Below are 17,848 nucleotides of genomic sequence, written 5' to 3'. Positions count from 1 at the left end.
AAATGTTAATAGATTTCAAACTGAAAACCTCAGGAAAACAAAGTTATGAAAAATAAAATTCACATGTACCTGCTCTTATGGTAAAAGTTACTCTAATATTAAAGCTTTTATTGAAAAAAATTATTGAAAGTTTCATATTTTTGAGGAATTTCACAAGCAGTGAAAATAAAAATAAAATCTGTTTTTATAACTGACTGAACACCGTTTAAATAATCTTTTATGCAAAACCAAGTAGGTATGCCATTTGATAACTTGTATAAAAAAGATTCGAAAATCGTTAGAGGCGTTTTAAGAAAAAAATAATTTTTTTTAATATAAAAATTTTCTAACATTTTTCAAAAATAAAAGTTGTAATGCCATTTTGAAGTTATAATTAATTTACATATAAAAAGGAAATTTCAAAATTTTAAAAATCCAATAAAGTTTTTTTGATAGTTTTATAAAATTCTAATATTACCTTTACCTAAACGCTTTCGAATAAATATTGATGTCAAAATCGGGTTAGTCTTGTACCTACGAGATATTCAGAAATCAAAAAAACACCGTTCTATGGCAGGTACCGTTCATAACGATAAAAAAAATATTTTTTTTTATTTCAAAAGTTGGCTCTTATCTTATACTAAACACAAAAATTTTTATTAAAATCATTAAGGTCGTTTTTGAAAAAAAAAAATTAACTTTTCTATTTACGGTTAGTTTTGGTCATAAAAAAAAATTTCAATTTCGCATCTAGGGAATCACCCAAAACTGCTAGCTACCAAGTTTGAAGAAAATCACTTCACTCGCTAGGCTGTATACTGCATTTATAGACAGAATTGCCGGACCTACTTTTTTGGCATCCTCCATCATCGTAATGTCATGTAAAATTGTTATCTCAAATTTGATTTTTTTTTTACGAATCCTAAACTTGCCCTATAGTATTGCAAGTCAAAAACACATCAAATTCCATAAATACAAAAAAAAATGGGTTTTTGCATTAAAAAATACGATATATTAAGTACGATAGTTACATCCTTGCGCAAAAAGAGAACACAGTTTTAAGTTCCACAAACATAACATATAGAAAGCTTCAAAATAAAGAGGGTCTAAACCTTGAACAAGACTGGACAAATGCACTGTTGGTCATAAACAATACAAAGTTTTTTACTAATTTAGGCCTTTTTGCCCTGTCACTTTGTCGCTTTGTAATTACTTAGGAGCACAAAATCTTTTTTTCTGTCACGGTAGGGATAAAAATGAAGTGATTTTGTGGCGGGTATTTCTATTTATCTATTTATTTTCATTTCATTCAATAAGCTTGTTGTTACTAATCTTTGAATTCAGCTCTTGTTAACAACGTATAGGTATATTGAAATACTTCACCTGTGAAGACACACAGAAAAAGATTTATCTATCGAATACTTGGAAATTTAAATCCAAACATCACAACAAGATGTACGTATTTTTTTTTTTTTTCTGTACTAAGTGCTAATTTGTCATTTAAAAGTCATTGCATTTGACAAATATACTTAAGAGTACAATCTATACCAACCTGTGCACATCCTATACACTCATATACCCACACTTGATTGCTTCCATCGTGCAGTGATACTTCAATTTCAATTGCTTGCTATTGACAGGTGCTGTTTCTGATGAATCTCCTCTTCAAGGCCATCAGCAACACCAAACATATACATACCCTACCCATATACCAATTCCAATAATCTCTAACTTAAATACCAAAGCATGCTTTTCAGTCAGTCTGTCATGAACCTAAGAAACTCCCATTGGTCACGAAATCACAAACAGAAAATATATACAGAACAATTCTCCTCTTCCAATTTACTACTGCTGCGACACGAACTGGAGAAAGTAAGAAGGACTTTAATTACGATCAAAAGTATACTTGACACGTATTATATCCTTTATTGACAGATGGAATTATTTCAAAAAATCGGTAAAAGGGTTTTTGTTCCTTTTTTTTCCATCAAAAAAAAGTAAAACAGAGGAAAGAAACAAAAGGAGCTATCTTTTCCTCTTCAATATGGACGAGTATATACACTTAAAGATTAATTCCCATCAATTTATCACTCGACAAAACCACTCCCAAATAATAAAGCTATAATGTCCTTTGGATGTGTAATTAAAAAATCGATGAAACTTTAACGGTTACTCTTTATTTTTGTTATTTTATTTATTTTACACAAAATCAAAATGAGACACAGACAGAAATGAGAAAGAGAGTGAGAAGAAGAAGAACAGTAAATTTGGGTTAAATTTATACCAACGTGATATTGCTTCAATCATCCATTATAGTTAAACACCGACCTTCAAGATTGTTTTGTTGTATTATAGGCATACTCAACTCATCATGGAAGGATTCCTTTCTTGTTATATTATTGTTCCTATCCGCATAAAATTGCCTCAAACATAAATCTGAAAAACGATTTTTAGGAAGGCTTATTAACATTGTATGGTTTGGTTAGTGTATTGGCAGCACACAGCAACAGCATGAAAATAACCATATTTTCACAGTAGGATTCTGAAGGACTTTTGGAGAGGATAGCGCAAAACTTTTATTCGTTTTTGGTTTCTCCGAATAAGAAAGTATATATACAAAACACCGTACTTATGCGGTTAATGGGGCGAGATTGTAATTAATGTTCACAGAGATTTTCGGTGAAATTAAGAAGAAAGAAAAAAAAATTACAACGAAAACAGAGAACCATTACCAAAATAAACTGACACGTGGAAGAAAAATTGATCGCAGGATCAAATTGGCACTTTTGTAATATCATTTGTTATTCGACGATGGAAATAAATCTTAAAGTATAAAACATTTGACTTCTTTTTTTTTTTATTTAGCTTAGGGATAGTTTGAGTTGTGGGTTATCTAATGAAAAAAAAAAAAAAAACTATGGTTTAAGGATTTGCAGGTTGAACATTTTAACATTTAAAATGGGTTCAACTCTAAATTAAAAATTACTAACACCCGATTTTTTTTTTTTTAATTGTATTATTGGTCAATAAAAATTCTTTTCTTGCGCAGTTGGAAAAAACTGTTTTAATTTATACCAAAAACTGAAGTGAGAAGAGATTTTTTTTCAAGCCAGTGCAGTCGGTAGTTAATTCTTCTGAATAACAGTCAATCAGTTGAAAACAACATTTTTGTAATTTTTAAGGGTTACGTCGCAATTTTCACTTTCACCAGATCGCTGGTTTCGAAAAAGTTGTCATTCAATATCAAAAAAGTCTTGCAAATGATCACTTTTATGGGAAAAATTTGATTTTTACTTGCTTTAAAAAAAATTATTTTTTTTTGTCAATAGTTAGCTGCATCGAAAATATTGTTGGAAATGATGAAAAAAAAATCTTGTAAAAGTTACAGCCCTTAAATATTAATATTAAGTACTGCCGCATCGCAAGTTTCTATTTCCCATATGATTTACTTGGGAAAGATTGTGTTTTGAGTTTGGAATTTTATAACTTTTAAATGGTTTATCAAAAAGGCTAAATTTAATCATTTTCTTGTAGAAAATTGAACGCTCTACAAAAAATTAAAAATTAATTAAAATTAATTTTTGCAAAATTTTTCGAATTTTTTGTATTTTATGTTTTTTTTTTTGGATTCACAAAGTTTTTTGGAATTCTGAAAGTTTTTTTTTATATTTCAATTACCCATACAGAGTTGTAAAAATATCAATTAAAAAAAAAAATGCATTTTAAATTTGCACTAAAAAATATTTTTGCAAATAAAAAAAATTGCATTAAAAAAAAATTTTTTATTGCAAATAAAAATAAATTTTTTTTTACAAATAAAAATAGGTATTTTGCATAAAAAAAATTATTGCAAATAAAAAAATTTCTGCATTAAAAAAAAAAATCAATGTAAAATGTGTGCATTCAATATTTTTTTTTTAATATTCGTCGAATTTCTTACAATTTTGGCTATTTGAAATTTCAACTAAATTATCGAACCAAATATAGTCAAAATTGTAAGAAATTGTATAAATTACTTTTTGAAATCATTTTTTGATACACATCATAACTAGTGTTCATTTTTATAAGCGTTTTCGAAGCAAAAAGTTTTTTTCAAAAATCATTTTACTTCTCAAAAAAACTGTTTCGGGCTTTTTCATAACTAAAATAAACCTATAGTAAACTTAAAAAAAAATTTTTTTTTTTAATTATTTGATTTGATTGATTTTTTTAAATTATTTTTTTTTTTAATATAAAAACATTGTTGAAAAAAACGACTTAGACAATTTTTAGTTGTTTTTTTCTTTTCTAGATTATCATCTGAAAGAAATCGGGTATACTTATAAAAAGTTCTTAAAAGTTACATTTGTCTTTCTCTGAAAAACGAATGTAAGGCGTTTTGTTTGTTGAAGTTTTAAGTAAAATTACTTTTGAATTTATAAATTAAAAAATTATTTTAAATCGAAGAAAATTAAATAAAAAAAGAATCTAAACAATTATTTTGAGATTTTAAAGCAAATACGTGCGACTCAGTCGACCTTTTTAGTATACAATAATAATAGATACTTATGAGGTATATGAAAATTTCCAGTGACTTGACAACTTAACCTTGTATGATATGATATTTCCAACTAAATATCAAATCTATCAAAAAAAAGGGGTTAGACATATAAAATGCCATAAGCCCTACCTAACTAAAACGAAATTGACTTGACGAAAAAAAAAAAAGAAAAAAAACTAAATAATTCATATCGGTTTTTCTAACCACAATAGAATCATTTTTTTCTCCGTTTCATTGGGTAAATTCAATGATATTTTTATACCAACATGACTTTCGCATTTCCCGCCCCATTTATGTGTGTATGTGGGTTTGTTAGTTGGTTTCTTATTTTTTTTTATTGTGTGTGAATTTTTATTTTTCACTCACGAAAAAAATATTTTCCTTATACGAACCTAACAAATATTTGCTTTGGCCTGACATTTCCAAAAAAAAAACTCCTTTTAACTTTTTGTTGCTGTCGGTTTTACAACTTGAGAGCGTCTTTTTTATATAGCCCGTGTGTGTTCAAATGGATGCCTCTATCCTAGCAAAGGGGTTTGTTTTAGATTCTCCTTCTTTTTATACCTCACGTGAATCTGTAAATTTAATTCCATAGAGAGGAAGGTCTGTCCATAACTATTCCCGCAGAGCTGGTTTGAAATAAAACAGAAGAAAAAAACAAAAACAAATATTCCCAATTGTCCCTCGGCTATCCGCATCATAAAAGCCAAACCATTCGAATTGGTTGTAAAAAAAATATCCTAAAAATACTTGCAGTGTTTTCATGGGATCCTTTAGGGAGTATGAATTGGTTTCAAAATATTTCTCTGAAAATAGAATACCTATTCCCAAGACTGTTAGTGCCAAATATATACCAACTAACATAAAAAGCCTTAAAGCCATTTTGAGTATAATCTAAAAATAGTTTATTACAATTCGAAAATATATATCGTTTTCCTTGTGAAAGTATGGGTAGGTGCATAGTTTTCAATTAACAAAGTAAATTCTATAGGCTCTTCATCACCCCAGCACGGTTTTACACACACTCGAGTGCGAATGCGGAAAGTTGCGACGCATTGAAGCACTTTTTTTTCCGCATTTTAGCCATAATACAATCCGGAAACGGCCAAAAGCTGTGAAGCATTGTAAAAGGTCAGCTTAGCCCGCAGTTCCCTTTAGACCATCAAGCTGTTGGCATTATTTTCATATACGATAAACGCACAACAGTGGGAGAATCCTATAAAGTTTTTGTGTTTTTTTTTTTCTTTCAACCCCTAAGGGATATCCCGTATTTGTGTTTTTTTTCTTTTTTTTTGTGTAAATTCCACTGACATTGTACTGTGATTTTATAGAATACCTCGTAATCCTTTTGATAAAAAAATAAAAAACGAAATTTATTTGATGTTGCCATATCATTGAGAATGTTAAATGTGACCCTTTTGGTATAAGAGTGGCAGTAAAATCAAACAACCGTTACTAGGAATTATATTATTTAAGATGGATTCTCATGTGTGTGTGTGTCATAAAAAAAGAGACATTAAATAATAAAACACCATCAAATTTTGAGGTGGTTTTACAGTTTTAAAAAAATTTTATATTCTTCAAAGTTGAAAATACAACGTTTTCAACTATCAAAAAGTAGAAGTATATTTAAATTGGATCAAATTGTGAATGAAATGGTAAAAAAGAAAAAACTTCAAGTGTAGTTGAAGGGTCTTCAAAAGAAATTCAGCAATTAAAAAATATATACATTATTCAAAGCTCTTACAGATTTATAATTTGGAGCAACATTTGCAGTAGGTACCTATACAAGGTTATTTTTGGTTTGATATTTTGGTCTCAAAAAAGCTCCACAGGGTAACTGAAAGGAAATGTAACAACATTTACCCACAAATATTTATGTCAATTGAGGATTTAAGGTTTGCTTTTAAAATGGCTTTCCATTTATATATTTTTTTTAAATATAAAATACATATGATATAAAGAGACTTTCAACCAAGAGTTTCACGGTTTTAAATCGTTAGTTTAACTATCAATTTTGTATATCAAATATATCAGTAATTGTTGTTCGTAGAAAAAAATTCTTTAGGATACCTTTTAATTTTTTATGAGGCAAGTTTGTAAAAACATATTTATCTAAAAAAAAAACTTTATGAGTTTTGACATCGAATTCCAAATCAGATAATAAGAACCAGGGAGAAGAGCATAAAATAGTGCAGCAAAATCTTCTCAAATCTTCTTTGAAATGCAATATCTTCGGTACAATAGCTCATACAAAATTTAAAGTTAATCTGCAGCAAAAATGTGAGTTGACAAATTGAAAATAATTTTTAAAAACATGTTTTCAAAGGGTTGGGGTCAAAATTCTGCCGGGGTCAAAATTCTTTTGTCAAAATTCTGCTTTCAAAATTCTGCTTTACAAAATTCTGCTTTCAAAATTCTGCTTTTCAAAATTCTGTTTTTCAAAATTCTGTTTTTCAAAATTCTGCTTTTCATAATTCTGTTTTTCTAAATTCTGCAAAAAATTAAAAAAGGGTTTGGAAAATGTTAAAAAGCGCGCGCAAATTTTTTTAATTTTTTGCAGAATTCTGTAAAATCATCTTCTTGAAAAATTATCTGCTTATTTGATTACTTACCTTAGTAATTTGTCATTCTTTGAATGCAAATTAATGTTTGTTTTATAAATGAATAAATTTGAAAATATTAAGAAAAGGTTTTTAATACTAAACATTTCCGAAAAAAATTCAAAATTTTTTAATTTATCAAATAAAGATGAATATTCAAAAATTTTAGTAAGAAAAGGAATATTTTGTATCAAACAACATCGGTTCCAATAAGTTAAACATAATTTTATTTGAAAGAAAGTCAGTCTATGCATTTTAAAAAATATTTGCGACACTTAAACAAAAAAATTTAGGAAAGAACCAATTTTGAATTACATTAATGAGGTGTATTTTTCTTTAGTCAGCGCATATGCTCTAAAAAAAAATACAGAATTGGCAGAATTTTTTTGTTTAAGTATAATACTGGCAGAATTTTGAAAAGCAGAATTTTAAAAAGCAGAATTTTGAAAAGCAGAATAGAAAAAATGCAGAATTTTGAAAACAGAATTTTCGTTAAAAAAACAGAATTTTGAAAAGCAGAATTTTGAAGCCAGAATTTTGACCCGATCCCGTTTTCAAATTTCAAAATTCTCCTTTTCAAAATTCTGCTTTTCATAATTCTGTTTTACAAAATTCTGCAATTTTTTGCAGAGTTCTGTAAAACCATCTCCTCGAAAATTGTTCTGCTTATTTGATAACTTATCTACTTACTTTGTCATTTTTTTATGCAATAAATTTGAAAATATTAAGAAAAGTTATTAAAAAATTTTTTTTTTAAAAATAATTGATTTATTAATTTATCAAACAAAGATGGATAATTCAAAAAAATAAACAAGAAAAGGAATATTTTGTAACATTCAACATCGTTTTTAATAAGTATATTAGTTGAAAGAAAGTCAGTCTTTGCATTTAAAAAAAAAAACCTTTGAAAAGTACTAATGTTGAATTACATTAATGAAGAGTAGTTTTCTTTAGCAAGAGCATATGCTATTAAAAAAAAAACCGGAATTGGCAGAAGTTTTTTGTTCAGATATCGGCTGGCAGAATGAGGTTGCATTGGGCCAACGGGACCGAAAATCACAATTTTTCTTTAAAACGAGATCGTTAAAAAGTCAAAACTCACAACAAGCTGTCCCGATGCACAATTGTATGCCCATGCTTAAACTGAGCAAACAAATATTTTTTTTTCTACTTTGCATTAAAAAAAAGTTAAATTATTTTTTTATAGTCATTGTTCAACGGTTATAACACTTTTTTTAGTAGTAGCATTTGTGGCAGCAATGTGAAAAACTTAAGATTTTACAGTGAAAATAATTTATTAAACTAATAGGCTTTTTTTGCACTTTGGTACCAATAACTTGCTAGTAACTCTAGATTTGATAAAAACTTTTACCATTCTGCAATCCCCTTTGGACGCGAATATTTTTAAAAAAGTTGGCCACCTACGTTCCTATGGATTTTTTTTATACCACAGGTGTTTGAAAATTTTCATAAAATATTTTTTTTTACATTTTGCATCGAAAAACTTCAAAATTTTTTTAAAGAAAAGGTGCAACAGTTATAAAAACTTTTAACTTCTTATGCAGTGAGCCAATTATTGTAGAAAATTATAAAAATAAGAAATTTCTAAAATTCATTCATTCGTGGTTGTGGTTAAAGAAAACGTAAGATGATGAAATTTAAAGTACACTGAACGAAAAAAAGCTAATATTTTCTAAACTGGTTGCGATAGAAACTTTTTCTATTCGGTTTCAGAACAGTCAAAAGTGCACCTATCAGCCATTTTAGGCTTATCCATTTTCTACCGGACACCCTGTATATTTATATCAAAATAAAAAATATGTTCAAATTGCTATCTGGTTTTAGTTTTAAGTATTTCAAAATTATAAAAGAAATTTTAAAACTGTTACGAATATTTTGTGTATTTAACCAAATTATTTAAATATAAAATAGAAATGAGTTCGCAGACCTTTTGAACGAAAATAATGCTTTTTTGGATTTTCGTATAGATTTGAGCCCAGAAAACTCGAAAATCTTATCTAAAAAAATATTTATGGATAGGTTTTCGAGAAATGATTTTTTAAAGTTTTTTGTCGCTGTTCTTCCGAATAGATACTAAGTATGCTATTCGGGCTATATCTTGAGTAAAAAATGACTAATCTGAACAGAAAAACGTCTGAAAGCTGAGTAAATAAGCAAGAATTACTAAAACAATTTTTCTGGGTCACTACAGATTTTTAAGTGCAATGTATTAAAACATTAAAAAAAAATCGATTTTTTAAAGGAAATTTTGGAAGAAAAACTTTATTGCTAAAAGAAAAAATCAAAATCTTTCGAATCAAGTTTTAAATTTCAAATGTATAGTACAGTCTCTGGCAAAGATATAAAGATCTAAAGATAAAAAAAATCTATGTATTTAGTAAAAACATCAAAACTGTAATTTTTGTCTCTTTTTTTTTTGGATAGATTTTCTTATGTTTTTTACAATATTTTAATTTTAAAAATTTTTAAAGGGATAAATATCGATAGGAAATTTAATTATCTACAAAAAATTTCTTAATAAAAATTTTCAAATTCGGCCTATTTTTCAAGTTATACACAAAAACACAAAAAGCAACAAAAAGAGTCGAAAATATTGATCGTTACAAAAATTATCATATCTTTATAACTTATCTTGTGCACTACAGATAAAAATATAAAACTATGAGGATTCGAAAGATTTAGATTATTGATTTCGGTAAGAAATTTTTTGGCAAAAATTTTATTTAAAAAATCGATTTTTAAAAAAATGTTTTGATACCTTGCACTTAATCATCTTGGGTGACCCAAAAAAGTTACTCCAATGTGCCGGTTTTTCTTTTTAGATAGATCGTTTACTACTCAAAATATACTAAGTATGCTGGAAAAAAAACGACAAAAAACTTTAAAAATTTATATCTCGAAAACGTATGCATCGTAATTTTTTTTATGTGATTTCCGAGTTCCTGAGGTCCAAGTACCTACAAAAAAAAAAAAAAATAGCGGGATTGAGTTTCCATTTTGGCCGTATACCATTGTTATAGGTACAATTTGGAGGGAAAACAATAAATTCATTTTAAAAATTTGATATACACAATTTCTTAATTTTCGATAATTTAATTATCTTTGAAAAAAAAAAAAAAAATTGATGGAGTAGGTATATTAATTTTCAATGAATCATTTAATAATATTAAAAAATCACTAACTTTAAATTCACCTTTCTCCTTTAATTTTTTTTTTTTTGTATACCAACCATTTTAAAAATAAAAATCAACCATTGTATTTTTAAATGTCCTTGAATATCCACTCACATGCTGTCATATCAAATTTCCTGGTAACTGTCCTTTCTATCTAAAATAATCGAACCTGTCTTCCATTGAATATAACCCACTTTATTTTGTATTATATTGAGATATTTTCAGATCTAATGGTTTTCGATTGAAATAAACTAATTTGTTGTTTGATGTTTCATCCCCAGACTTTTTCAATATTGAACGTTATTGGAACCTACAATAACAATACAGGGTGATTCTGTTAAGTTCCAACAAAAAACGAGTTTTTTTTTACCAAGGAAATGTGTTTTATTTTTTACCTTTAAATAATATCTTCCAATCAAAATATTGCTCATAGTTTTTCAAAATCCATTAAAAGTTCATGATTCAAAAAAAAAAAGAACTTTTATCTCTGAATTTTCCGTGATTTTTCTAAAACCGCAAAGAGAATATTTTTACTTGTTTTTTTTTTTTTTTGTTTATATTTTTGCTTTGTATCATATCGTTGTACCTATTGAATTTGATTTCGTTCAATTTTCTACCATCAAATCGATTTCCTTTTTTTCGGTATTTATATTTGTTTGGAAGTTAATCTGGTTTTATGGATCCTCTTTTCACAGACAACGTCTTCATTGACAGTGTGAGAGTTATATATTCTTTGCAAGGGGATGAAGAAAATTCTATTCAAAGGTCGTTTACCAGGGAAATGAATTGAACCGAACCAAACTGCCAAATGGCTTTGGTTATGACGTCTTTTAGCTCTAAGTTCCGATTAAGATATTTTCCACAGAATTAACCATTTTGTGTGGCTTTTATATTGTTTGAGTTTGAATTTGAGTTTATTTAAGAAGAAACAATCTTAAGAAGGATATATTCAAGATAGTAGATGGATACGAGTAGATAGATATTTTGTGGTGGTGGTGTTTTATTTTATATCCTAGAGGAGGATAACAAATTTGAAAGTTTCATAAAAAAGACATAAGGATATAGAAAAATCTTCTCCTGCTCTTTTGAAGGATGAAAATTTGATTGAGTGTTGAGTGGACAAATAAATTTATTATGTGAACCGAAAACACATTGTAATCTGATAAGGCTAATTTGTGTTTATTTAAAAAAAAAAATTTAAGGTTTATGTTTATTTATAGGGTCAAGAAAATGTATGAAGAAAATAAATTTGAATTTATTGACACATTTTATTTATTTAAACAAAATGATATTGTTTGGTGAAAATATGCAGAAATGAAACATAATATGCAGTTGCTTTTCTGATATCACTATGGATGGTTCATATTAAAATTTTTTTTTTAATTCACTCAGATTGTTTATTTTTTTTAAATTACTTTCAGTAGTCTTTTTTATGAAAAAAAATATTTTTTTCAAGAAAATAAACTGGGCTTTAATAATATGTGCAAAAAATTAATACTCATTTACGTGTTTTTTTGACTAAAATGATATGAAAGTGTAAGAAACAAATTCAAACAACAATTCGAAGAAAATTGTGTTTGATGCAAAATAGCGGAAAAACGGTTGTCCGCAGAAAAAATGTTTTGGAACAAACTTAAACTGTAAGGAATTCTTGATTGGTTGTAAAAAAAATCTTTCAAAACAGACGTATTTTGGCAAAGATAAAGCCATTTAAGGGAATGGAGAGCAAAAATCATAAAAACCGTCATAACTCGAAAACGGGAACGAAAACGAGAAAATTACCTCTTAAGTTTTTCGACTTAAAATTACCTCAGGAATCCATGGTTTTCGTTTGGGGCGGTGACTGTGGGACACCCTGTATTCAAAAATACTATACCTAATGAAAAATTCAACACATTTTTTGAAACTTTCCAAAAAAAAAAAACAATTTATTGAAATAAGTTGATTTTTTAAGAAAAACGATATTCAAGTGAGCTTTTTAACCCTTTCGGACCCAGCGTTACTCTCATGTAACATATTTTTAAAAATTCGTAAAAAATATTCCATTAAATATTTTTTTAGGTTTCGATGGCTTAATTGAAATATAATAATGCCTTGTTACTGTATTATTACAAAAAGTTAGTCAAATATCATACCTTTAATTTTTGTTTATCGAAAAAGGGACTGAAATTCACAAACACGGTTGCCGTTTTGGTAGAATGAATCCTTCCAAATTTGGTAGGTTTTTTTGGCTTTGGTAGGTTGGTAGGTTTAAAATCCATTTGGTAGGTTTTTTTAAGTCACCTTAAAATACTTACTATTTTAAAGTTTTTAGAATGACTATTAAACGCTTTAATCTGAAGTCAGTCAATTACATTTATTTAATTTCATTCTTATAGATTACAAAATCGCTTTCTAAAAGTTGCAATTTCAATGCATTAGTAAGAAAAAATAATGTAGCTTCAAAACTTCAATTATAAGTTCATCCAAATAACGTCAGAAATTGACCAAAATTTGCATTTCTAACTGATGAACCTTTGTGGTACCAAAACTCATTTTGGAGGAGAGGTCACAACAACTTTTAATTTCATTCAATCACTCCGCTTTAAAAAAACTTCAGAACTTCAGATCTTTGAAATACCAATTTTAAGTTTTGAAATGACAAAAGCAACGAAATTTTCTGAAGACCATCAGAAAATCTTCGTAATGTTTTTTTTTATCAAAAACTAGAAATTAACCATTTTTTCTTCGTTTTGCTTCATTTTTATTCTCTGGAATAAAAAAAAATTTTTTTCTTCATTTTGCTTCATTTTTATTCTTTGCAATTCTAGCAAAAAGTGGCCTTCATAGCTGTAATGTACATACTTTAAATGTAGGTACCATTTTTGAATTTTGAATCATTTTATCAGTTGAAAACAAAAATTCGAGATTTGGTATGTTTTTGTATAATTTGGTAGGATTTTTGGGGAATTTTGGTAGGAATTTTTTTTTCTCCATTGGCAACCGTGCTGGTAAACATGAGGGACATACGTGTGATAGTGGAAGTTCTAACAAATTTTCAATTTTTTTAAATTGTAACTTTTTTTTCTCTTATTGATTACTGGACCTACTGAGACTAAAATTTAAATTGTAAAAAATTAAAAAAGCCTTAGCCCCAAAAAAAAAAATAACATTTTGTATTTCAAAAAATTTGGGTGTTTTTCGTCGTTCGTTTCAACCACGTTTAGGAGATATTTAAAAAACAAAATTTGTACTTAAAAATTCAAAGACCCTAGAATCCCCTTCAAATTTCTGTCGTTTGTTCTCCTCGAGTTCTATTTGAAGATATTAAAAAAAAGATAAATTTTGTACTGAAAAATCGCAACAAAAGTTTCGCATACACCACAGTGTATCTAATGAAAATTTCAAAATCAACAAAAATTACTTTTTTTTTTCAAAAATTTTTAGTACAAATTTTGTTTTTCAAATATATCCTAAACGTAGAATTGACAAACGATGATTTTTGTAATTTTCAGTAGGTACACTTTGGTGCAAGGGTAATTTTTTCGGGAATTTTGAAAAATATTTTTTGGAATATCTCCTTAACTTAGGGTGGACAAACGATGATTTTTTGGTTCGTATCCCTTTCTCAAATGAAGATTTTAGGGGAATTTCAGTTTTTCAGTTCCAAATTTGTTTTTTGAATATCTTCCAAACCTAGAGTTGAAAAACGATTTGGTAATTATATAGAACTCGAGGTGAACAAACGATTGCAGTTGATTTTATACGTCTATCTCAAAATTTGGCGTTTAAGACGATTTTTCATTTTTCAAACTTCCTATAAAAAAAAAATCTCAAAAATTTTTTTGAAGGTTAGACAAATTAAAATTTTTGGTCGACAAACGAATAAAACAAGTATGGTTCAAAAACATTGAGGTCACCTCACAGTTCTGGCTTCACGGAGCTTGTCACTGGTTGGTTTAATAAATCTATTCTTATTAAGTTAGTAGGTTGTTGACACGAAAAATATATTGAGATCATTCAATCCGTTAAAAAAAAAATAAATTTAGAAATAACGTTACAAACATTAAAAATATATTTAAAATTTTAAACTGGTTTCAACGTGATTTGATTTTAACTGAGATGTCGACTTTTCAATTCATTTAAACTAATCAAAACTAGAAAAAATGTTAAAAAAATCTTTAACATCGGAACTATGAGTTAAAGCAACAATTTCATTTCCTAGAAAACTGAACAATAAAAAATAGTTAGCAATTCGAAAAAATGCAATAAAAAAACATACAAACAATAATCACTCTATGAAAAAAAAACTAAAAAACAATCCAAAAATCAATTACTGTGACATTAAAAACTAACAATAAGACCATGCAAAAAAAATTGATGAATGAAAATTAAAAACAAAAAAATTTGATTATACAATTTTTTTTTTAGAAAACACTTACAAATAAAAACCAATCAGCTATAGAAGAAGAGGCTGTGCGTGTCCTTCCAGAAACATTGTTGCTTACTACATAGACGGGCATTTTTATGCCATTTAAAACATAAACACATACACCAACCAAAAATTATATATATAAATATTTTTTTTGTTATTAAATGAGGTGCAAATTCACCTTTTAGCCCTTGTGGGATTAACACATTGGTTTTTTTTTTTTAAATATATTTTTGCACTTTTTTGATTAAATTAAATTTTTCTTATTTAAAAGTTAAAAAAAAGATTTATGTTTTACAGGAATAAATAAATTGAATACATTTTTGTCATTTTTTGTGTTTTTTTTTTTTTTTTATTTTCTGAAATTATTATGAATTATTTTTTTAAAATTAAATTTTGACGGCACACGAGACACACGAGAAAACGCTGTTAATAAAAAAAATATATAAAATTAAGAGAAAAAATGTGTTTGTTGTGTTTTATGTTTGTTTTAGATTTTTTATTTTTTTTTTTATTTTATAGATCGAAGAATATTTACCTGCTTTCGTTAAGTTTTACTTTTTATTTTATTATTTTTGCTTTTGAATGATTTTTTATGACGTAATGTTACGTTTTATTTATTTATATAGAATTTCTTATGTTTTATTATACCACTTAATACAATTTTTTAATTTTAATTTTAGTTTAATAATATTTTATTAATTGACACGTTTTTAAAGCTTCACCAAAATATTTACTTCCAGTTGTATATTATGTACACAAATTAATTTTTTTTTTTTTTTACATTTTAATATAAATACAATATACAAAATATAAATATTTTAATATATTTTATAAATATATTCATGTATGTATATTGGCCAGTAGTGGTTTAATTTAATTTTTATTTTTCTCAAAATAAACCATTAATTTTGCAAAAAATAATCAAAAATAGTGTTTGCTATCCGGAAAATGTCCGTTTGGTCCGCTGTAATTCCGTTTTGTTTGGTTGATTCAATCCATGAAGTTAACAAAAATGGTTGTTTGGTATTTATTTTTTTTTTTTTTACTTATTTTTTAAATTAGTTTGTAGAAAATATTTTTTGTTATTTCGTTTAATTATGGTAAAATATAATTTTTTATTTGAATTTTGTTTGTATAACTTGTAGAAAATTCATAAGATTTTGTGTAAAAATTGGTTATGTAGTAATTTTGGTTTTTTTTTTTCTTATGGTCCTGGAAAAAAAAGGATAAACAATATTGTGTAAGGATTTGCAATTATTTTTATTTATAAAGCTGACTTTGAATCGAATTCAGTTTTATTTTTCACAAAACCAACATTATTTAAAAGTTGTTTAAATTCCCTATTTCCGAGAAGTTAAAGCCTTCCTTTGCAAGAAGTTATCTTTTGTCTTATCTTTTTATGTTATAATCAAGTAAAAACAGCTTTATTTGAGAATCTGAACTTTTTTTTTTACAATTTGTTTAAAATTTTCCACTTTATGTGAGTGTTTTTGGTTAAGCGATACAAATAACTTCCCTTCATCTGGCGATTCTTTCAGCCTCATTAGTCAACTTGATCCAACAAGAGTTTGTCTCTGAAGCATTTCAAATTGATGTTAATGGCTTCTCTCCAATTTAAAGATTCCACAAAAGATAACAAGGACTATGGTTAAATAAATTGGATATTTACGTATATACATACATCACAACGATGATGATGAGCGACTGAAAAGTTTCAGTCAACTTAATTAAAATCAATTAGGGTTCTCGTCTCACTGCGCCAGAAGGGTATAAAGTCTGCTACGTCACAATTAATTAATCGATTAGTGTATATTAGGTGGACAGCTATATGAATGATGGTGGGTTATTGGATATTATATTCAATACCAGATAATACTTTCATTCATTCAGTATAAACTATATCTATATTTATATAAATACCTGGCTAATAAATTAAAGATTGTTCGATGGCTAATGGTTTGTTTTAATTGTTAATTACTCTCAATAAATCATATCGATTAACCAATTTGAAGAAGAAATTAATACAATTATAAACATGAGATTGCCAAAAATAATTTTTGGGAAATTATAGAGTAAACTCATAAAGTTGAAAGGTGTCTTCTGGTTAGATGATTTCAACCATATGAAATTATGAAAAGCAAAAAATTGACAAAATTCTCACAAAAATTTAAATAAAGGCAAAATTACAAACAAAAATCGAAATAATTATTATAGTTAGTGAAACTTAATCAAATCAAAAAGCATTTGTTTGATTTAAATGAAAGAGTATTGTTTTTTTTCTTTTTTTCAACTACTGGATTTGCCTACAAAAAAGTTCCAAGAAAACAAAATAATTCATATTCTCTGTCCAACAGCATTTTAATATTCTTTAACATTTTAAACGCTTTAGACGCACTATCACCTTCTTTGTAGACTGTACTCTACTTCAAATATATTACATGTACGTATACGCCATAGTGTACAATTTATTTAATGATTTTCTTTTTAAATTCTTAGGCCCTGTGTGAATTGGGTTAAATATTAAACCTCTGTTAAATTTTAGACACTAATGAGGTAAGAAAAATTTCATCTGCCAAAAATGTAATGAGCTCTGGCACCTGGTTAAATTTTTATCTTCAGAGATAAAATTTTTCACAGAAGGATTAGCAAATATATTTAATAAATAATCAAAAAACTGAAAATAAAGAATGAAATTTGAAAATGATATAATTGATGTATTTCACTTTGGAAATTGGAAATAAATAAGAATCAAAAATAAAATTCACAGAACAACGCGTGTTGGAAGTTTGTATATTACAAAGATTTATAAGTTTTTAACACCAGCAGGTTAAATTTTGTATAGCTTAGAAATTTTTTTATTCACCTCAATAGTTTCAAAAATTGTACAGATGTTAAATATTTAACCCAATTCATACACGACCTTTTTTTAATATATTTTTTAGTGTATCTTAAAAAACAGGCTTTATATGCATCAAACTTCAGTGTTATTATGACAAAAAAACAAAATATATACAAAAATGACATGTTTCGAACCGATTAGAATACTTTGTTGTATGGTCAAAGTTGAAAGAGGATAAGGTTGACGTATAATGACGAATATCGTGGGTGATTTAAGACA

At 26.9% G+C, this 17,848-nt stretch overlaps 1 protein-coding gene across 26 annotated transcripts in view; it reads right to left on the bottom strand.

Moving 5' to 3' along the window:
* Positions 1–17,848, bottom strand: part of LOC129919640 (potassium channel subfamily T member 2) — a 485,782-nt gene that overhangs the window by 215,726 nt on the left and 252,208 nt on the right. For 9 of the 26 annotated variants that reach the window (XM_056000597.1, XM_056000614.1, XM_056000622.1 and 6 more), the window contains exon 1: positions 14,738–14,933. The exons of 1 other annotated variant lie outside the window; for it this stretch is intronic. In XM_056000597.1, the coding sequence (XP_055856572.1) occupies positions 14,738–14,818 (81 nt within the window). In that variant the 5' untranslated portion in view covers positions 14,819–14,933. Of the gene's footprint in view, positions 1–14,737; positions 14,936–17,848 lie in introns of those variants that run through there. 16 more of the 26 variants (XM_056000704.1, XM_056000712.1, XM_056000722.1 and 13 more) reach the window with 5 other exon arrangements.

Source organism: Episyrphus balteatus, chromosome 1 (assembly GCF_945859705.1).
Source record: "Episyrphus balteatus chromosome 1, idEpiBalt1.1, whole genome shotgun sequence".
Taxonomy (NCBI): Eukaryota; Metazoa; Arthropoda; class Insecta; order Diptera; family Syrphidae; genus Episyrphus; species Episyrphus balteatus.
The sequence above is the reverse complement of the archived record's forward strand: the minus strand, read 5'-3'. Positions and strand labels throughout refer to the sequence as shown.